Below are 21,942 nucleotides of genomic sequence, written 5' to 3' on the forward strand. Positions count from 1 at the left end.
AGACATTAAATGTAAATCCACAACATGCACATGCTTTTTTTTTTTTTTTTTTTTTTAAATAACTGGCTTCTATGTGGAGCATTTACCTAAGCTTGACCCAGATCCAGAGTCCCCAATGAACGAGCCTTTCTATGTGGCAACTTCTAAAAAGAACGTTTTTAAATCTGTGTGTGGAAGTGTTATTGAACTTCCTCAATGTTACTCAGGGAATCAATCCGATGTCAGTAAATATTCAATGTGAAGAATTCTGTGTTTAGATGGAAGTTCAATCTGATGGGCCCACTGCCCAACAGAAATGTAGTTTTGCTTATGTAAATTATGTAATCTGATTTTTTTTTTTAAATTTGAATTTGAATTTGAATTTTTTAAACCTTCAAAAAAAAAGAGAAGAAGTTACAAAATTAATCATAGGACAGCCAATTTGAAGTCTAAAAGATTTCTGAAATGATATTTATCTGCAAATGAAGATACCACTTTGATCTTGAATAATAAAAATAAAAAATCCTACCTAATTGAAAGGGAATTTAGGGCAAGGACAGTTCTTACAACTGAGGAGGAACATAAAATATGACAGATTCAGAATCCCCAGTGAATATTTTAGTGAATAATTAGTTTGTTTTCACCCTCTTGAAAAGTATATGATATCGTGTGAAAACCGTATAAAATATGTTTAAATGGCTGAATTGGGCTTCCATAGCTAGGGTTTTACAGTCTATGCTAGGGGGGAATTATCCCCTTATGTAATTTTAATTTATTTGTGTCTGATGTACTGCTTTGAAAATGGTCAGTAAACTCCTGAAAAAGAAAAAGCCCTCATAAATTTGCATTTTAATTTATTTAGTTCCTAGTTAATTTTTATGCACAAACTCATTCAAATGTACTTTTAACAGCATAATAACGATACCATGTGAATAAAAAGTGTTTCATCTTCCATCGACTATGTTGGTCTGTTGAATCACGTGGTACAGTTTTTCCTCCTCTTCACTTCCGGAAATAAAGTCGTCAGAGCAGAGCACGAAGTGAAAACAAAACGGCACCGGACCCGTGTGTCATGGTGAAACCGTCAGCCAGAACCGGAAACAGAACCTTCAGGTTTACAGGTGAGCTCACTGGAAAATGTTAAGCCTTTCTTCCGTAGCGTTAGAAGTATTTTTATTTTTATTGTTGGGGTTATAATGCTAACAGTTAGCCAGTCTGCTCAGATTGATCGAGTACCAACCACAGACTCACTTTGTTGTGTCAGCTGGACTGTGTGCTGAATAATGCGTCTGTAACAATGACCATCAACAACAGTGTAAAGGTTTGCGTAGTTTGATGTTAAAGAGATAAACTCAGGAGTGGAGGTGTTGGGATGAGTTAGTGTTGGTTTAGCAGCTCTGTTATAACACTTAAAGCTTCAGTGACCTAGATTTACTAACACAGTGGGTCTCTGTCCTGACAAAGTCTCAGAGCCTCACAAGCTCTTGTTTACATGTATAAACAGTCCTGTCTGTGGTAGGAACCAGAATTTCCTCAGCTGCAAAAGCTAGTTTGTTGTGTACATCTGAAAACTGTCCACTCACAGCATTATCACAGTTTACTTTGATACATTACATGTTGGAGCTATTTAATTTTTGGTTTGGGATTTAGTTCACTGGTAGTTGGGTGGTGGTGTTTATTTAATTATTTGACACCTTTTCTTTATTTAGAATATATTTTGGGTAACACCGTGGGCTGGGCACCTGTGGTTGTTAAGTTTTCTCTTATGTATTTATCTCATGCACTTAAAGCAAACACAAAATAGATAAAATGAAAAAACAAACCAAAACTGACAGTATGATTAGTTAATTAAATAAAAGGATGCCTTTTGAAAGAAATGTGCTGGAGAAGCCAATTAAACCCAAATGGACTTGTTGGGTGGCTCTCCTAACATGTAACACAGAAACAAGTAATTAAAGTAGTCCAAGCAAATATAATACAGCTCAGCAGAAAATGTACTTAGAATGTAAAAGGAAAGAAGAAGAAGAAAGTAGCAGGTAGAGGACCAGCATGCATCTGGGTGGGCCTGAGGGTTTTTTTTTTTACCACACAGTGAGGAATGACAGGAGCCTCGATTTTCTTAGTTCTTTTGTTTGCTTTTCTTTAAAAACAAGAAACACGCTTGTCAATGCTGCAACAAACTGGTCATTTGATTAAGTTTTTATTTTATTTTATTAGTCTATTTTAGTTTTTCTGGACAAATAGCCGCTACATTACAAGTGAGACTGTTTCAAACACATTTTAACCTCCATTAAATGTAATGAATTCAGTATTCAGCTCATTTTTGAGCTTTTAATGATGTAACGTACTGAGGTGAGCAGCACTTAAATGTCACTTCTTCTTTACAGAGAGCTGTTGTCCTTCCCCTGGCAATCATCTGATCTAAGCCAGTGTTAACCCTGGGCTTTTATGTACACAGTTTGAAATCTGGGTGTTGTGTAGACAAAGTGACGACACCGTCTTCAGAGCAGTGTCGGTATTTCACATCACGATGAGGCTGAATCAAAGTGTGCACCATTAGAAAGCTAAGTAAACAGTCTGTTGAAGGGGCGCCGGTAGCGCACATGTCACCATGTATGGAGGCTAACAGTCCTCACACGGGCGGCCCGGGTTCAACTCCGACCTGTGGCTTCTCTCCCGCATGTCGATCCTCTCTCTCTCCCCGATTTCAGACTCTATCCACTTTCTCTCTCAAATAAAGGCAGAAAAGTAAAAAAAAAAATCTCTTTAAAGATGGACTTTGTCCTTATAGGTCCAAACAAGCAGGAATCCCTTCTGTCTGTCTGCTCAGATGTATAAACCATAAATCTGCTACATCCTGTAATTTGTCTTTTTAATGTTAAGTTTATCGATGTAATTGTAACTTTGCTGTTTTTATATTTGCTTTGTAAGGTGACCTTGAGAGTTTGGAAAGGTGCCTTTGAATAAAATGCATTATCATTATTATTAGATGTGATGTGAGTAATCAGTTTATGCATGGCACATGTTTTTTATCTCTGTAACGTCTTTGACGTACGTTGATCTAAAGCTTCACCTCGAGGAGCTTTCTACATACCAGCCCCGATCTGTAACTTATCTGTAATCTCCCAGGAGAAGTCATGTGTTGGCTTAGCTTTATTTCTCATCAATTATACGTTTGCTTGAAGCCGGTTCGTTCCTGTGTGAGTATGTAGACATTGAACAGTTATAAGAAAGAGACAAATAATTCAAGGATCAAACTTGACAGCAGAGAATTGCAAACTCAGCTCCCTTAACTAACACAATGTTCATGTCGATTGGCAAAGCTTTCTGATGCTTGTGACGCATGATCACAACAGTTACAGCAGCACTGGCAAGTGTGCCGTCCCCCTGGCCGGCCATTGGACTGAGGGTCATCCATCCGTCCCGCCGCAGACTCACAGCCAACTCATGATGGTGGATGTAACCAAGTGGCCCATTTTCAGCCTGATGGGGCCCCAGGAGCTCTCCAGTATACGGAAAGCCTGCGTGTTTGGAACGTCTGCTAACGAGGCCATCTACATCAACAATGATGATGAGGTGAGGTTAAATCAAGCAGGCAGAGTCACTGCTGATGGAAGATGTTAAATTGTGCATTACTAATTGGAAGATGACCTGTTGCTTTTGAACATCTATTCAACTGTAAACTCTGCAGGCCGTACTGTTCTTTCATTTTTCAGGTTTTTCAACTTTTTTTTTTTTTTTTTTAAATTTCTTTTTGGTTTTCTGTTTTTTTTTTTGTTGTTGTTTGTTTTTTAACTTTCAAAAACAGTTCTTGGATTATTTGCGTGGAGACTTCTACACTCTTCTAATTTTCTTGTCTTTTTTTTGTTTCTTGTTTTAAGTCCTCCCCTGTAGATCGGCCTTATGTCCGATCTTGAATGTAAAGCTTTTCCTTGAAACATGGCCATGATGAGAATCTATTAGTTTGAAATGTGTAACCACTGCACACACATAACCTTTGTCTGGTTCATTAATATCTAGTGTTTCTAAAAACCCAGAGAGCAGGGCTCATGTCTTTTTGCTCGTCTCCTCTCTGTTTCTTATGTGTTGTTGTTTTGTACTAAGCTGTGTGTGTGTGTGAAGGGAGCAGTGGTTAGTCTCATCAGCCCTGTTGATGTTTCTTGTGTCTGCAGTGTGACCTGTTCTCCACTGATCCGTATTACATGATCCCTCTGTTGTCCTTCCTCTCGACACGTTCAGGTGTACGTGTTTGGCTTGAACTGCAGTAACTGTCTGGGCACAGGAGACAGCCTGAGCACCATCGTACCCAAGAAGCTGGACTTCCTGAGCGGGAGGAAGGTGGTCAGCCTGAGCTACGGCAGTGGCCCCCACATCCTGCTGGCCACAGAGGGTATCTGCACAAAAAAAAAAATCCTCCAGTTTACAGTGGGATTACAAAATGCTGCGGAGGGACTAATCGTTTTGTGTGTTTCAGACGGAGAGTTATTCGCCTGGGGTCATAATGGTTACAGCCAACTGGGAAACGGGACAACTAACCAAGGAGTCTCCCCAGTGCTCGTGTCCACCAACCTGCTCAATAAGAAGATCACAGAGGTGGCGTGTGGCTCGCACCACTCCATGGCTCTGACTGACTCAGGAGAAGTGAGTGGCATCATTATTAGAGCAGTGTTACACAATCGTTCTTTTCTTTGGTTAAAGGCAGTGCTTAGTCAGAAGCCCTTGTAACACATGATCCCCTGACCTTTTTAAAAAAATACAAAATAAAAAATCAGGACATTCGACCCTGATCTCTTCCTGAGCATCTCACAGCAAGAGAGCATCAGTGTCCAACCTCGCAATATTCTGTTATATAGACGTGAGTGGAGGAGTTTTCAGTAATGGTGAACTCATTTCTTGTAGGGTCGCGTTAAAGGCCTACGTCACTTTGCCCACTCTGTTGCAGTGATTTTTTTTTGGGGGGGGGATTTTTTTGTTTTGTTTTTACCAGCATGTTGACTTCAAATGAAGTCGTCAGTTTTCATCCACACGTGCAGCCCTCCATCTTCAAAGACTTCTCTCTCTGTCATTTTTTTTTTTTTTTTTTTTGCTTTATCCAGATTAAGACACAGTTTTTCTCTCGTAGTAATTTATCATTCCTGTCATCTTTCAATGGTTTACATTCTTTGTGAGGTAAGGAGTTTAAAGTCTCAATAGAGGTCTCAAAGGTTAAATAACATTCTGATGCAAACTCTTCACCGTCTGTTTGTGCTAGGTGTATGCGTGGGGATACAACAACTGTGGTCAAGTTGGTTCAGGCTCCACCGCCAACCAGCCCACTCCTCGCAGAGTGTCCAGCTGCCTGCAGAACAAAGTGGCCATCAGCATCGTCTGTGGTCAGACCTCATCCACAGCAGTGGTGGACAACGGAGAGGTGATTGTTTTCTAATTTTTCACTTTGCTTTAAACACAATTCATCCCCGCTCTGTGTAGCACTCACGCTGTCCTCGTGTCTCTGCAGGTGTACGGCTGGGGCTACAACGGGAACGGACAACTTGGACTTGGAAATAATGGAAACCAGCTCACTCCCTGTCGCCTGGCTGCTCTGCAGGGTCTATGTGTGCAACAGGTTTGAGATAACACACAAAGTGTTGATAGTTTTTTATTTATTTTTTTAAGAATCTTCCAAATGGATTTATTGTGAGGGGCGAGCCGACGTCAAACCAAGTGTTTTGGTAAAAGGACATTAAAATATGATATTATAAGTTTCTGACTTAGCCTTTCTATAAGACACCATCAGAAGCCACACACTGACAGTACTGACAGAAAGAAAGAACACGTCGGGTATGTTTAGAAAGTTGTGTGTAAAAGGAAAACGGCATCTCTCATAGGAAAATGAAGATGGAGTACATTTGAACCCAGGCTCTTCAGAACAAGGACGAGTATATTGTCTTGTAGTTAAAGCTGAAGCGGGCTCAGTTAAGTCAAATCCTTTTATCTGCAGTCTGTGTATTCTTCAAAGTTGTGGTAGAAACTGTTTTTTTTTTGTTTTTTTTTTAAAGTTCGCCTCCTCCTTCATGGTATTAAAGGCTGATATTTAAGAAGTAACAAATTATTTCTGACAGTTCTGTCATTTGTAAAATAAAACGTAAATCCACACAATCCAGAACATATTCAATGTAGTGTTAGAAACAGACCGAGTCTTTACATTTGATTTGACTTATTGATTTATTTTGGTTTTATAAATGTTTTCAAAAACAGAGGATCAATTCTTGTCTCCATGGAAGGCTGTTGGGGATCTTAAAAGAACCTCGCTGACAGTTCTTCATTGGTTGTATTCAGTCTAACTCGTCCTTGCTAGTTTTGCTAAAAGATTTGTCTGCTTACATTGAAACCTTCTTTGTCCTGCTCTTCAGATTGTCTCCGGTTATGCTCACTCTCTTGCTCTAACCGACGAGGGCTTGCTTTACGCCTGGGGCGCCAACACATACGGACAACTGGGCACTGGAAACAAGAGCAACCAGCTGAGTCCAATTCAGATCATGGCCGAGAAAGAGAGGTGAGCTGAGAGTGTCACCGCCGCAGAGATGATCACACCTGTTCCCTGTTCTCAGTCGTCTCCTGTACCTCCTCCTCTGACAGGATCGTTGAGATCGCTGCCTGTCACTCCACACACACCTCAGCTGCTAAGACCCAGAGTGGGCAGGTGTACATGTGGGGCCAGTGCAGAGGCCAGTCCATCGTGCTGCCCCACCTCACTCACTTCACCTGCACCGACGACGTCTTTGCGTGCTTCGCCACCCCCTCGGTCATGTGGAGGCTTCTTTCCATGGGTAAGACGAGGTACAATGACGGTGTGATCAAAGGGCTTCACGAGCAGTTCCACTGTTTTGTAAAGTGCGTAAACACTCAGATGGCAGATTGTCCCTGAAGGCACCCCCAAGCAGTTGAATGGAGCTTTATGCTCGTTTAAGAAGTTGCATAGGAGGGTGCTTACAGCCCAATGTGAGGAGGATACAGTCCTCCTACTGGGCGGCTCGGGTTCAAGTCCGACCTGCAGCTCCTGTTCTGCATGTCGCTCCACTCTGTCAAGAATTAATAATGCAATAAGAGTAAACTTCTCTAAATACTCAAAAACACTCCATGTGTTTTTCTTTGATCTTTTTTTGTAAAGCTCTTTGTGACATCTGCTCTGAGAGGGTGTTATAGAAATGAGTTTTACATTCTTTCATAACTTTGAAGTGATTCCAATCAGTGTCACCGTTTCTCCATCCTTATGTCTTTGTGTGTGTGTCTGTGTGTGTGTGTGTGTGTCTGTTTTCTCCCCCCAGAGCACGATGACTTCTTGACCGTGGCTCAGTCTCTGAAGAAAGAGTTTGACAACCCGGAGACAGCAGACCTGAAGTTCTGCGTGGACGGCAAATATATCTGCGTGCACAAAGCCATTCTCAAAATCAGGTCAGGGACTGAAACACTCGGCTGTCACTTCATGCTGTGGGTTTTTTTTTTTTCCGACAGAATATTAAACAGTTGTGAATCAAACTGTGGTGCAGGTGTGAACACTTCAGGTCCATGTTCCAGTCTCACTGGAACGAAGACATGAAGGAGGTGATTGAGATCGATCAGTTCTCCTACCCGGTGTATCGCTCCTTCCTGGAGTTCCTTTACACTGACAACGTGGAGCTGCCCCCTGAGGACGCCATCGGTCAGAACTACAAACATTCACCTCACAGCCTGACATTTTCTGACATCTGTACGTGTGCGAGTTGCGAATACTTAAAGTGATGCTGTCTGTGACTGTGTCCTGTCAGGGCTTTTGGATTTAGCCACGTCATATTGTGAGAACCGCCTGAAACGTCTGTGTCAACATATAATAAAGAGAGGAATCACCGTGGACAACGCCTTCTCCCTGCTGTCTGCTGCTGTGCGCTATGATGCAGAGGTACAGACATGTTGGACATCAGTTATTAACTACAGACCTGAATGGAGACCAATAGATACACGAGAACGTTCACTGACAGGAACAGAGATCGGTCTGTGTATCATGAAAAACCCTATTAAACGATTTGTTGCCAGGTAATGAAACGTATCGTCTTAGGGGTGGGACAAAATATTAGTACATCAATAAATCAAATGCAATCAAATCAAAATATCTGGTCAAAAAAAAATCAGCACCTGGCTTCACGACTTCATTATTCCTCACAGTGAAAGAAGAAGTAGACAGCCAGATGAGGTCAAACAGCGGTGAAAAAAAACGTGCAGATGTGGAAACTGACTGATTACAATAAATACATACATACAGTAACTCTGCCACGTCTTCTTTATGAATCATTACTACATTTTCTGCCAATACTTCAATGATAGGGGAATCACTGTTCTTGCGATAAGATCCTCACTGTGAGCCATGTATTATGTAGTGTAGTTTAGTCCACTTGTTTTTTTTTACAATTTCTGTGGAAAAATTCTCCTATGAATGTTACTTCTCATAGTTAACTAAAGAAAGTTAGAAAACACTACTTACACATGGACAGTACATGATCAGCAAATAAACAAATGTAATGTACAAATTAATGTACTATTATGTCCACAGGGGGCGCTAAAATCAATTCAAACTAAATCTGTTTTCACGGATGATCTCGTCAAAGTCTGAAAAATGTGCTTCACAGGAGAAGCTACACGTTAAAAAAACATCAAATAATTAATGTCGTTGAGAGTGTCACTTCTAAAGGAACGGTTCGCTAATGTGTTCTTTCACCTCTCTCATTCAGGACCTGGAAGACTTCTGCTTTAAATTCTGTGTCAATCACCTGACTGAAGTCACCCAGACCACTGCTTTCTGGCAGATCGATGGCAACCTGCTCAAGGATTTCATATGTCGAGCCAGCCGCTGTGGAGCCTTCAAAAACTGAATCCAACCTTGAACGGTTAAAAAGACTAAGAGATAAACGCTGCGGGAGACTGAGCGATCACTCCGAGTGGACTCCACAACCCATCACTGACAGAAGGTTGGAAACCTTTAGGACTAATACCATCACTGTCAAATCTATGATCATGTCATTCCAGACCACAACAGGAGGTGGCGCTCACGTGTAGCAGTCGTTTGCCACAGTGCCTGACCAGCTGAATGAACTCTCCATGGAGTGGTTGTTTTCTATGAACTTCAGAGATTTTTGTTTTGCCAGTTACCTGATATCACTTTACTTTTTCTATTGTTTTGTTGAATTGACCAAGTTGCTTCTTCATTTTTTGCACTCGGATGAAACTTTTTGAATTGGATTTTGTTTCTTTGAAGCGATAGGGTCAAAGTTTGATGTGCCATCTAGAATCCAGGTTTTCACTTTGAGGATTTTTGCACTTGTAAATGTCCCGATAAATCAAGGACTTTGACATACAAAGAACGTAGATCTGTTTAGGTCAAACTCTATATTCTATCTAAGTACTTATTGCTGTACTGAGGCGTGCTCTTCTGTCTGGAGGACTCAAAGAGGGGAGCTCAGGATTATGCGGGTTATATCTAGATCTGCATTATCTGAAGTCTTAAACTGTTACAGATTAAGCTGCATGATGTAAAAATGCATCGTAATGCAGGTGTTTTTATTGATATGATTTTAGAGGCAATTATAATGAACTTTTTTATATTAATAGAAACATAAAGTAGATTCAGGATGTGACAATTATTATTATTAGATTAGATTCAGAGAAACTGGAAAACACATCGAGGCTAGGACATCTCCGCAGCAGTTCAGAACTTTATTTTGAAGCCGTTCTGTTACATTTGACCTTCATTTGAGGGGAAAAAAAAAAAAATATATATATATATATATATATATATATTGCATCAATGATTTTGATTCAGCACTTTGCCTTTTGGGATGCTGCTAGTATTTTGATTCATTACGCAGCCCTTGTTACAGATGTGGAAATGATTCATTCGTTGATTCCACAGACACAGTTTGTGAAGCTACTTCTCATCGCACATTCATTTGGTGTCAGCAGGTTTAACTTATCCCCGTTTCCACCAAGTAATTCTGGTTTGGTTCAGCACAGTTCAGCACTGGAAACTCTGAACTTGGTGTCATTTCACAGACAACCGTGCCCTTATTAGGTAAGCAGAGTGTAAGCCTACAGTGTGACATCACAGCAGCTCAACAGTAGTCAGCTTTTAATGAAGTTAAATGTCCAAGGAGAACAGGGACACCGTAAACAAAGACTGGCCGAGCGACACCCCAACAGAAGGGTACCAAAAACACTATGGATTCCATATTGTTTATACCATTCCCAACTTTTGATGGTGGAAACAACAATGAATTGGAGATGAACCAGACAGCTTTGTGGAAATGAAGCTCATGTGCTTTCAAACTGAAAAGAAAGAACAAGGCCATTAAACATCTGTTTACATAGAGAGGCGTGTGAGCTTGTATACGTTGTTCACTTTACAAAGACATTTCTTTTTTTTTTACAATACATTACCTGCATGTAGAGAACACTATTTAACAGTATTATCACATATTGACTGCACACCTGAGGAGTATTTAGAAAGAATTATTAGCTAATTTCAATGCAGGATTTTTTGTTTTATAATCAATGAATATGGATCTACTGATCAATTTGGAGTTATGCAACGTGCCAGTGACATTTTATGAACTCTGCAAGCTAGTGAATAAAAAAAGGACTTTTGATTCTTGTTTTCTGAATTTATTTGCATCATTAAAAGCTGAGACTTCAAAGTAAGTCAATAAAAAATTAAAAAATACATTTTAGTTTATTAAAAAAAGTATCTTAGAGTCGTATGTTTTTGGAAGTTTCTCGTTTCCTAAATTGAGCAGCAGTGTGCTGCTCATAAACACAATATGGACATTCTTCAAAGGGCTGTGACTGACACATTGATGAATGTGCTCTGCCCTTCCTCTTACTTTACCTGATTAGTCGAGAACAGCTCTGAATTACAGGCTGATAAAACCAAAGAGCCAAGTTCAGAATCCTTCAAAAATATCTTTCATCTGGACTTTACAAACAATTAGAAAATAAACTTAGAACACAAACTATGAGGAAGTTTGTCATTTATTGTTTCGTGGAACAACATGAGAAAAGCGTTTCAGGGTTGTTTTTCTTGACTGAACAAGATAAATGTTGCTTCAGAACGATTTGCTAACTTCTTGAGAGAAACACTCAAGTGAGAGTAAACCATAAACATTCAGATTTGGGCAACAAGGCTTTTGAACTTTAGACATAACATCTCCCCGAACTCTTGCAGATATGACTTTGACATAGAGAAATACACATTAAAAACGCATACATAAAACATTTAAAACTGCTAAATCCTACACTAGTTTTAAGTTAAAAGCTTCAGTTTCACACATCCCAGGTCCCAGTGAGTACAGTGCTGACGGAGCACAACAGTTCCGCCCAATGCAAACAAAAGTTAAAAAAATAATGATAATATGAAATATTATTTGAAATGTATAAAAATGTCAGAAAGACTTGGTTTAGCTCACAGGGTTCATCCTGACGTTAATATCTTTTCATGTCGGTTTGAGTACAAACATGTTTCTGTAATCTCTTTTCTTAGTTTAATGAAAACATGAGACGCCTCCCTCTGTCTCCTTCATCACGTCTCAACTTTGAGATCATGAAGATCATTTTAAAGCTTTACGAGCACATTCATATTCAACGTCGATGAATATATGTTTCAAACTTCAACCCTTCAAACATTTTTAAATATGGACTCACAGTCAAGAAAATACACTGTTTGTGTATATGGACAAATACACAAACAAATACACTATATACAAACAAATGTTCGTATACACAAAAAGGTCCCTAAGAGAAACATGGGAATAAACCAAGGAGACAGTGTCGATGTCGTCTTCATGGCTGCTGACTGACTCATCTCTTCAGGAGAGAGATGAGCTCCGTCATGGCTGCTGCTGCCTTCTCCAGCTCCCTTTGTTTTCGTTCTAAATCTGGAAAACATTGATTTTCCTTTAGATAACATCAGGATTAGATTACAGTGAACATCAGCGAAGTTCAATAGTTACACCTTAAAACAAGCAGAGATCTAAAGAATTCAAAATAAAAGACATAATTGTCAAACTGTTACTGTTACTTTTGGAGCAGTCCAGTGTAAGACATCTCATACTCCGAGTTACACATCAGTCTATGTCAAAAATGAGAGCATGGCTGCATGATAATGTTGCATTGATGTTTAAATGAAAGTGTTACTTTTTCTGCTGTTGAAACTTTACCTTTCTGCTGATTGGTCACCAGCTCTGCAAGTTTCCCAGAAGCCTTAATCACTTTCAGAGCCCGATCATAATCTGTGGAAGGAAGAGAGGGAGCGTTACACCCCAGTGTCTACTTCATAAAGAAGGGGAACAGAAGCTTGGGTTTGTTTTTATCTAACCCTCCCTCACCTTCCTGGCTGGCCTGGTCGGACTGAATTCTGCCAGAGATAAGATTCATGTCATTCATGAAATCAGTGAAGATCGCTCGAGTGCATCCTGCAGCGTTGCAGCTCCTCCAGAAGCTGGTGGAGTCGAGGCTGGGCTCCGGGGAGGCAGAGGGGAGTGCTGTAGGAGAGGGAGGGGGCGGATGGATGGTAATGCTGATGGGTTCATGTGGAGCTGCAGAAAAGGCTGCGCTGATGCACAGAGGTGAGTTAATACTGCCGGGCTCAGAGTGATCAGGGGAGGGAGGCGACGCAGGGGGGCTTTGCTCTGCGACAGAGAGCTCAGCGGGTTGTTGATCAGGACTGGGGACAGGACTCAGCTCGGGACTGGAGCCTGACGAAAGAGACGGAGAAGAAGAGGATTGTTTTAACAGCAACATAAGAGTTATAGTAATAACATGTAGCTATCAGCTACATGTTATGTTACAAGGAAAGATCCAGAACCAAACAAGATAAGAAACACTCGCAATTAAAACCAAATTAAAATAAAACAAGCTGTGAAACAATTATTATTATTTGTAATTTCAATTTATCACACAATGTCAATCGTCAATTGCAATAAATCACATTTTTAATCGCATGTTTAAAACTATTGAACGTACGTATTGATAGATAGATAGATACTTTATTGATCCCGAGGGAAATTCAAGAGAATATTGGTCGAAGCAGCGGTCTTCTATATAACAAAGACGCTTAATTAGGTGCACGGAGAGCGGAGCGGCCGCGTGCAGACATTCTATGCAGTGTGCAGCAGTCACAGTATACAAACGTCACCCCCCCCCCCCACACACACACACACACACACACACACACTCTCTCTCTCTGCTATTGGCTCGAGCTGAATTCTCCTGAGAATATCCTGCTGCGTTCTCACATCAGCTCAGCCAGACTTGCAGCGGAGAAACCACTCGGGGTATGGCAGGAGAAACTGCGAGTGAAAAAGGTCCGAGTGAAATGTGGCAGTTGGCGTTCACACTTACAGCTCGTCCTGGAAATATCAGGAGTTTTTTTCACCACATAAACAAAGTGTGTGGTCGATGACCTGGAGGACGAGGACGTAACGCGACCACAAAAAAACAAAACAAAAACAAAAACATTTTGTTCTCTCACTGCACATTGAAACAGAAGTTCTACCACACTGACTGAAAAATGTTACCTGAAGGCTCTCTCTTCACTTCTGTCTGTACGGTTTGATCAGCAGTCGGGACTGAAAACGACTCAGAATCTATGCACACCATCACAGGAAGCAGTAAACTCTCAGACTCGGCATCCTGAGAGGATGAGAACAGTTCAGGTCAGATGAGTCAGTACTGCTTGTGGTGCAGTGACCATCAGTGAGAGAAGTTTGTTTATAGAGGCCATATGTTTACAACAGCAGGAAGTGTTTGTCTCACGTATTCAATCACAAAGAGGTTGGGTTTTTGGCCTCTCGTCAACAAGTACGTACCTGAACTGTGACCTCTACTGTTCCTAAATATGTTCTAATTATTGAAGGTGAAACTGAGGTTTGCTTGAGGTGATTAGAGAACACCCGTTTGGGCTTAACTCTTTTCCCTGTTTACAAAAAGGATAGAAAGTTAAAACAAATCTGTAGGCTGATCTTGTTGTGGTTTTGTGTGGTATGTGTCTGACTGTGTTGGACTGTGTGCCTTTAAATCTTCTGACCAGTGATGTAGATTTAGCTGGGAGCATGTTGTTTTTTAACCGTGTTGGCTGTTTGGATCTACTTTAATCCTTCTTCTTTTCACTCTCTTTTTCTTCCTTGACACAAAACCAAACCCCCCTTCAATGACGAATAAAGTTGAAGTCAACATAGCTGAATGTTGCTTAGTGCTCATGATGGATCAATGTTGAGTTTTACAGAGAAAATAGCAGTGTGGTGTTTTGTAGTGTCTAGAGATAACATATATACCAATAAAGATTGTTTGACTGACTGAACATAGTCTAAATCTGAAGCTTCATCCTTCTTCGGAGTTGCTCCGATTGTAGACAATCTTTTTGATAAAAGCTGAAATAAAAGAATTCCTTGGCTTTTATTTTGAAGTCTATCATATAAAAGTAAAATAGAAGGTGACGTGATACATGTGGGTTAGTTCAACAGGTGAGCGTCATGCTCGGACAGTAATTCATCAAAAAATATGTAAGAACTCACTGAGTCAATGAAAGTCACGTCATCTTCATTACCGCTCTGGTCCTCCCGTGGACGTTCTGTGTGAGACAGCTGAAGTTTCATTCTGTCTCCTGCTCCCCTCTCTGTAAACACTGAAGCTGCTGACAGCCTACCTGAGATGGATGCTGTGTGGCTCTCAACGTCTTCTCTAGAAAAGAGGAACAAAACCAAAATCATTTTCAATAGCCATCTTACTGCTCCAAGATCAACAGTGATAAAAAAAACCACCACTTTGTAACTTCTTTTTCCTGATGTGAGAACGCAGCTGGATATTATCCAGAGAATTCAGCTCGAGTCAACGGGAGAGGGGGATGACGTTGATATCCTGCGTGTGCACGCACCACTACCATCTCCGTGCTCGTTATTAAACAGCAGCATTAAGTCGTCAGTATGTTGTCCTCCGCTCTTTTGTTGATGATTTGATGTTTAGTCTAACCAGAGTAAAACTCTCCTTTATACCAACGTATGCAGTCATGTGTTTTTGACCGCAGACGATGATCTCACCTGATCAGCTGAGACTCAGCGGGAGGCTAAATGAAGGGGAGGAAAACAGAGCAGCAGATTATCAAACATCCTCAGTCTCTAACATTCATGTGTTACTGAAGATGAAGCACAGATTGGACTTACTTCAGGCTCCTGAATGGAGTTTAAACTTTCGTCTATATCATGTTCGAGAGGGGCACATTCAGAATCAGGTGGATTCTCCTCTGTAGAAAGGAAATGAAAACATTTTGGACGTTCCTCGAAAGCTTAATCTGCACATGTGAAATTCTCTCAGGTATTTAGTCGGGTTTACCTGAAGCTGGGGATTCCTCTAATATTCTCCTTGGACAGCCATTGGATTTACGTTTAGAGAGGCTCTCTTGCTCACTGCGACCAACGAGAGCGATCAGGCGTTTAAACTTGAATCACTTGATTACATTTATATGGACGCCAAATTCAACATGAAGAAACAGCATGCAGATGATCAAACACTCACTCGCTATCTGAACTGATCCGTCTCTGTTTGAAAAGAAGAGACAGGATTAGAAATCACTGAGTCGTTCTGATGAAGACATAGAACCGTATTAAAAACATGTATTTAACGGGGCCGAACGTCACTGCGCGTGCACCTTGGAGGATAAACGTGAGCAGCTGGATGAGTTGGAGTCACTGCCGTAGGTCGACGTCCCGGCTCCTGGAGATCCTCCTGTCGAGGAGAAAGACTTTGAATTTGTAAAAAATTAAAAATCCAAACTGATCACATCTCATCCGAGCAGGACTTACTGCTGGCGTTCCTCTTCAGTGACGACGGAGTATGTTTGGCACAATACAACCTAAAAAAAAAACCGCACACACGCCAGGATGTTAAACTGGATCAGATCATGATGGCAAATGCAGATTCGAAAGTTCAATTGTAAAATTTTGAAGACAAAATCTGAACGTACTTACATGGCAATTCCAGGAGACAAACTTTCCAAGCTGATATTTCCTTCTTTTTTCTCACAAACCAGGCAGTACACCTCATGACAATAAAACATGGATACTGTTACTTCATGAACAAACATCCTGCTCGAGTCACACTCTCTGAAAACTCCACCGTCTGCCCTTTTACAAAACAACTGAGCTTTTTCAACTTTGCGGTGCAATGTGCTTTAAATCTTCACGGTAGATTTTGTTCTCATCAAACCTTCGATAGTGCTGCTTCACCAGGATTTTTGGAGGCTTTGGGCTTTGTAAGCGGAGTGTTATGTCCATTCACAAAACCGTTGTTGTCTGCAAGTGAAGAAGAAGATTCACGTCAGAGTATGGCATAAATTGAGAGAAAAAAAAAAAAAAAAGGTTGACATTAGTAATCCAGTAATCCACTTACTTTGCGATTCACTGTGTTTGAGGCAGTACAACCTAATTCATGAAGGGAAAAACAAAAGTCTGTTTCACACTTCATCCAACGAAAACATTAAAAACAATTCAAATAACCACAATCTAACGTGCAAACAAACGAGTACTGACGCAAATTTCCCCTCCTGTGTGTCATCAAGCCGAGCTCCTTCCTCCACGGCACACGGGTAGTGATAGGACTTCTTACAACGGGAGTTTTCACATCCAGCTGTTGCACCATTCTTCTTACATTGGTGACATTTCTGCAAAGCAAACCAATGGATGGCATAACTGAAAAGCACACCCTCTATTGAAAAGGCCAATTCATAAACAAAACGTGAACTTTTTTTCCTCCTTTTTCTTTACCAGTTTTTTCCCTCGTTTCACCTCTTCTAGCACAGCATCCACAGAAAAACCAAACAGGTCGTCATGTAGTGGGGACTCCTGGCAGAAAATGGCTGAGGCATAAAGCTGCAAAACAACAAGAACATGACTGAAGAAGCTAAGAGGAGGCCCTCTCAAAATTAATGTACGGTAAACACATTTATCCATGACGCAATCAATCACATCAAAGTGTGCAAAATAGTTGACATGAAAAAATAAATTGCAACTGCCGCGAAATCAGCCATTCTAGGCCACAACTAAATTCTAGGCCACAACTAAAGAGACCACGAAATCCTGTAAGGACTGAAAAGAACCTGCAGACCCTGCAGAGCTCTGATTGGTCAGAAACAGCAGGGTGTTAGATCACCTGCTGTGTTTTAAAGACTGCAGCTGAAAGTCCAATGTTTTTACTTTATATGAATCACAGTTTGACTGTTATATTTATAAAAAGGTTCAAAACACTTTTACATTATTATAGACTAAGTAAGATTCAGGAACTTCTCTTGAAGGAACTACAAGTTTCCTGTGGCCCATGGCTGTCTGCGTTTCCACCACTGCCTAAAGTTCTGGGAAGTTTATGCAAATCAGGCTGTGTCTTTGCAAATGGCCTTATTGATTATTGAGTGATTAGTGCCATTAAAGAAAAGAAGACTTCAATCAAACTGTTAGAAGAATGAATTTTTGTAGAGGTCAAACCAAAGATTTTTACCTAGATGAATTACTGAATAATGTAAAATACACTTAAAGTAAAACTAAACAAGTTGAAGAGATTAAAACACTTTTAATCTCTCTTTTTTTTAAAGGTTTCCCCATTGGGGATCAATAAAGTAATATCCTATCCTAAATCCAGATCAAACCTCTGACTCTTCTCTTGCTTGCTTGTCGATTTATTTTTAATTTAGTTCATTTGCTCTTAAAGTCTTGCTTATTAGTTCCTTCATGAGAAGTCCCTGAACCTTTTAGTTCCTGAAGAGGAGTCCCTGAACCTTTCGTTCTGGGGGCTTTTGGTCGAAACGGGACTTTAAAAGTGAATTGTTGAACGTGCCTTGAAAATCACATTTCTCATCTTGTTCTTTCTGCCCTTCTCATCTTTAAACACTCAGCAGGTTTTTCCCCAACCCGTCACATGGACCTAGTCTTCAACACATTAAAAAGATAAAGATACGAGGGAGTGTGAACGTTAACTACATCAATATTTACCAAACAGTTTTGATGAGCTGTGACTTCACATTTGGTCGACAGAGGTCCGGTTATCTTCGTCTCTTCGGACCGTCTGCAGAGTATGCAGCACAGTCTGTGACCGTGAGCCATTTTGTTTACCAACACACGGGAGGCTAGCTTTACAAATACATGTATCTGCCTTCTTGTTGTTTTTTTATCAGGTCTACAAGTACATTTAAAACATCCACGAAAACACAGCGCTGCCGTACTCTACTACTACTCATAAGAACAAGTAAACCCGCCCATGTGTTTGCTGTTGCCAGTTTCGATCCGATGTATCCTCCCTTTGCACTTTTAAAACCCTCTTTTTCCAGCATCTTTTCAGAGCTCATGTTCTGACAGCCAAAATAATATTTGAAGTTCTGTTTTTTTTTTTTTTTTTTTAATGCTATTCTTCTGTAAGACATTAAAACACGAACATGTGTTCATAAATAATACTGTGGGCATGACTTTTCATGTTTTTTCTTTGTTAAAAAACGGATTTTGACCATTGTCCTACCTTGATTGGTTCTCGTTCCTTTTTTTTCCTCCAATTTGTTAGTTTTGCATTTCTTTGATTAGTTTGTTTTATAATTATATTCCGAATAGACTATAGCACATGGGATCTTTGTGTATTTTCTGTACAATTGCATTTTAAGTTCTTGTTTTTCTTCTTCAATATTTAATGGGAATTTATCTTAATACAAACATTTAGAAATGTGATTATTTATCTACTATTACAACTTTGTCAAGAGATCTCCATCTACGAATGAACAGTTTTTTTCTGGCTGTAGAAATTGGAATACCTATTGGAAAGTCCCAAATCCCTGTATTCTCAATTAGTCCTATGCATTGCTTTTGTGTAATATTACTTAAACGCTTGGTTTTAACAGTCTGGCAACCCAGTTGTCCTGTTTCACTTTCATTTCTGATTAACATGACCAGCTCGAATTGTCTTCAGGAGCCATATGTGGCTCTGGTAGGACCTATTAATGCCTGGTCTTTATTTTGTGTCATATATGCTGTTGTGCACAAGACAAAAACAAAAATAAAATAAAATCTAAGTTTTTAGTATCAAAGACCAACAATGTTTTATAAAAGCATTTCATTGTGCAATCAGTAGTTAGCCTTCATTTAGTGACACACACAACACTAGAAAAGAGAGTTTGAGTTATCACAAGTTGTTTATGTAAAAAAAATTAGACAAGTCACAAATCAGTGACATCACCATACTTATTATACAATATAGCATCTCAAATAACATACATTTCATGACATACAGATATTAATGAACAATATCTACATTCATAAGGTGATCCCACCATGGGAATAAGTTAGCACTATACAGTGAATTTTCACATTGAGAAACATTTTTCAACTGTAGCTGAGCCTACATGAAACCCACAAAATGACACCAGTTCAAAAGACAAACGCTCCTAACAGATCTGGGCAGCTGGTGGCAGAAACAGTTTCTAATGACAGGATGACAACAGAGATATGGTTTATACAGTCTATGCAGCAAATAGACACTTCATACAGGAAGAGAGTCAGAAGACGGTAACAAAAGAGACGAGACAAACTTAAATGTTTCTCACAAATAAATAAACACATATAGGCAGAGTTAACTGACTCTCAGAAAACATTCACTTGGGCTAATTAAGCTGTGCGTATTTATCATTTCCCTTTTTTGCGTACAGTAACAGTGAAGTTATAAACTCATGGGTGATATAGTGCAGACAAACAGAAAGGATGATCATCACACTTTGTCCAATTTTAAAGTTAGACGCAACACAAATAGACGCATTAACTGAGATCAGTCCTGCTGGCCCACTCATACATCTATTCCAATATAATTACAGTGATTCTCGTCTTTTAATAAAAATATATACAGACAAGTGTGTGACTATAAACAAAGATCAATGTACTAAACGGTGAAATTATCGTCTGTCCTGTACATGTTTCTGTTCAGTATCTTCACCTCAGCTGAGCAAATGTTTGGCATATTATCTTAAACACTGGTGAATGTGCATAAAAATAATAATGAAAAAAAATCAGATTTTCTGTGAAAATTTCTTGGGTATCAATGTTGGATAACCCAGTCATTCACATGATTTAAGTTTGTTGATGGAGGAGTTGCTGAGGAGTTTAGGGTTTGATGTCAGAGAAGCTGGTGTATGTCTCGCTGCAGCTGGATGATGTGCTGAGATTTCCCGAGCCACTGCCTTCTGGAAGAAACACACACAGACATTAAAAGACTTCGTCGAGTCATGTGTTGAAAAAACTTTATTTCAAAATTGATGTATTGTAAAAGTCCCCAGACAAACGTGTGTCAGAACAGTTCCCACAACGTAAGGAGGAAGGAAAGTGTGTCTGCTCTTAAAGGCCCCCACAACTTTTTCTTTTTTTAGTACCTGAGCTGGTGAGAGACTGGCAAGACTTGGACTTTCCAATAAGTGTGATAAGATTTGCAGCTGCAATCCAGCCCTCCTTAGAAGTACTCAGGTTACGTACAAACCTGCAGGACAGACAGATGCACACACACACACACACACACATTTACTATGATATCAGTGACACTATACCATTTAAAATATACTACTGTGTTGTAATGCTAACAAAATATTCTCACCACTGCTGGTCATCTCCCTCCTTGACGAGCCGCACCATGTCTCCGCTCTTTACTGAGAAATCTTGAGCACTGTCTGTCTCGTAGTCAGCCATCACTGTATACTTGCCAGCACACTGTTCAAAGTCGATTTGGAGAACAGAAAAGAAGGCATACTAAAGTTAGAAATAAGCACCATGTCAGCTGTTATTGTCAAAAAATAATTACCAAACTCTGCACACGCCATTTCAATAAACTTTGATTTTCTGTTTTCTTCCTGTATCTTCATTATTTCCAGCCGAACTGGTTGATTTTTATTTGTTATTCTTTAAATGAAATATTCCAGTTAACCCTTGATACACTTTCTGCCATGAACAATATAAAAGAGTGAAAGCCGAAGTTGAAAACTAGCTGTTGGACACAGCTGAGCTTTTAACAGCTAAATAGATCTTGTCAATGAAGGGTATTTCTGCTAACAGTGATTTTGACTTCGTGGTCTGACACCTGTATGCAAACTGTGTAGATAAGAAGAGAACATGTTTGTCAAAGCAGTGACTCACCAGCTTCTTTCCACCGTCGTCCTCTGGGTCAGAGTTCAGGGGATCATCAGCACTGGAGTAACCGTCATGCTCCTCTGAGGCGTCCAGAGACAGGGAGGTTTTGTTCCAGCCTGATAGGAAGACACACACACACACACACACACACACACACACACACAGGAGTATCTTGAGAATTGTTTTTTGCTTCAGCTCCTGTCAAACATGCGTGACTTGCAGTGAGATAGAGAGAGACTATAAGTGTGAAAGAGTGAGTCGAAAAACCCCCCACGAAAAAAGCTCTTTTAAACAAAGAGGAAACATTCCCAGAAAGCCCAGCATGTCAAAACTATTATCACAAAGACTGCAGAGGCCGGCATGCATCTCCATATTCTAACTACCCTGATTTAAACACAGGAAAAGTGGCAGGCGGATGCTCTCCTTATCAGTGTGTATTTCTATCCTTTCTCTAGGCCTGTGAGGAACAGGGAGAAGTGGGGTGGCAAAGCAACAACTGATGAAGACTGAAGTGCTCATAGAGGGGGAAACGGGGCCTAACACACAGCCGGCGCCAGGCCTTCTGTGTGTTGGTGTACCTCTCCACTTTGTCTGTAAGAGACTAGAGGTGCTGAACCACATGGCCCTGCTCAGGGGGAGCGGGGGAGGACCTGGATCTGAAGAACAGGCGATAAAAACACAGCTAGTCACTCTCCCTGCAGCCACTACAGCTAATGAAACGCTTCGATTTTTAGCAGATACAGAGGCTGTGCTCAAGGGCATCGCG

General features: G+C 40.3%; 3 protein-coding genes across 13 annotated transcripts in view; 1 reads left to right on the top strand and 2 right to left on the bottom strand.

Moving 5' to 3' along the window:
• The first annotated feature begins 953 nt into the window (after positions 1–953).
• LOC306832575 (RCC1 and BTB domain-containing protein 1-like) lies at positions 954–10,632 on the top strand. Its single transcript, XM_079357375.1, has 12 exons — positions 954–1,100; positions 3,303–3,555; positions 4,219–4,369; positions 4,454–4,620; positions 5,231–5,389; positions 5,477–5,584; positions 6,372–6,514; positions 6,598–6,788; positions 7,287–7,413; positions 7,509–7,660; positions 7,767–7,897; positions 8,724–10,632. Exons 2-12 carry the CDS (start codon positions 3,310–3,312, stop codon positions 8,862–8,864), a joined length of 1,716 nt encoding a protein of 571 aa, XP_079213501.1. The 5' UTR covers positions 954–1,100; positions 3,303–3,309; the 3' UTR covers positions 8,865–10,632.
• A 382-nt stretch (positions 10,633–11,014) lies between these two features.
• Positions 11,015–18,344, bottom strand: phf11 (PHD finger protein 11). The gene is made up of 18 exons (XM_079357627.1): positions 18,018–18,344; positions 16,800–16,904; positions 16,566–16,696; positions 16,426–16,457; positions 16,243–16,328; positions 16,005–16,075; positions 15,840–15,889; positions 15,686–15,762; positions 15,553–15,575; positions 15,370–15,443; positions 15,201–15,280; positions 15,078–15,103; positions 14,556–14,721; positions 13,560–13,674; positions 12,369–12,737; positions 12,201–12,272; positions 11,544–11,918; positions 11,015–11,512 (listed from the first exon to the last, which is right to left on the bottom strand). Exons 1-17 carry the CDS (start codon positions 18,126–18,128, stop codon positions 11,842–11,844), a joined length of 1,665 nt encoding a protein of 554 aa, XP_079213753.1. The 5' UTR covers positions 18,129–18,344; the 3' UTR covers positions 11,015–11,512; positions 11,544–11,841.
• An 838-nt stretch (positions 18,345–19,182) lies between these two features.
• The window catches only part of mcf2lb (mcf.2 cell line derived transforming sequence-like b), a 39,708-nt gene continuing 36,948 nt past the window's right edge, over positions 19,183–21,942 (bottom strand). For 6 of the 11 annotated variants that reach the window (XM_079358400.1, XM_079358399.1, XM_079358391.1 and 3 more), the window contains 5 exons: positions 21,755–21,832; positions 21,183–21,292; positions 20,647–20,759; positions 20,429–20,532; positions 19,183–20,242 (listed from right to left, as the gene is read on the bottom strand). In XM_079358400.1, the coding sequence (XP_079214526.1) occupies positions 20,163–20,242; positions 20,429–20,532; positions 20,647–20,759; positions 21,183–21,292; positions 21,755–21,832 (485 nt within the window). In that variant the 3' untranslated portion in view covers positions 19,183–20,162. The remainder of the gene's footprint in view (positions 20,243–20,428; positions 20,533–20,646; positions 20,760–21,182; positions 21,293–21,754; positions 21,833–21,942) is intronic. The other 5 variants (XM_079358393.1, XM_079358392.1, XM_079358395.1 and 2 more) reach the window with 1 other exon arrangement.

This window comes from Symphodus melops (assembly GCF_947650265.1).
Source record: "Symphodus melops genome assembly, chromosome: 12".
NCBI classification, from domain to species: domain Eukaryota; kingdom Metazoa; phylum Chordata; class Actinopteri; order Labriformes; family Labridae; genus Symphodus; species Symphodus melops.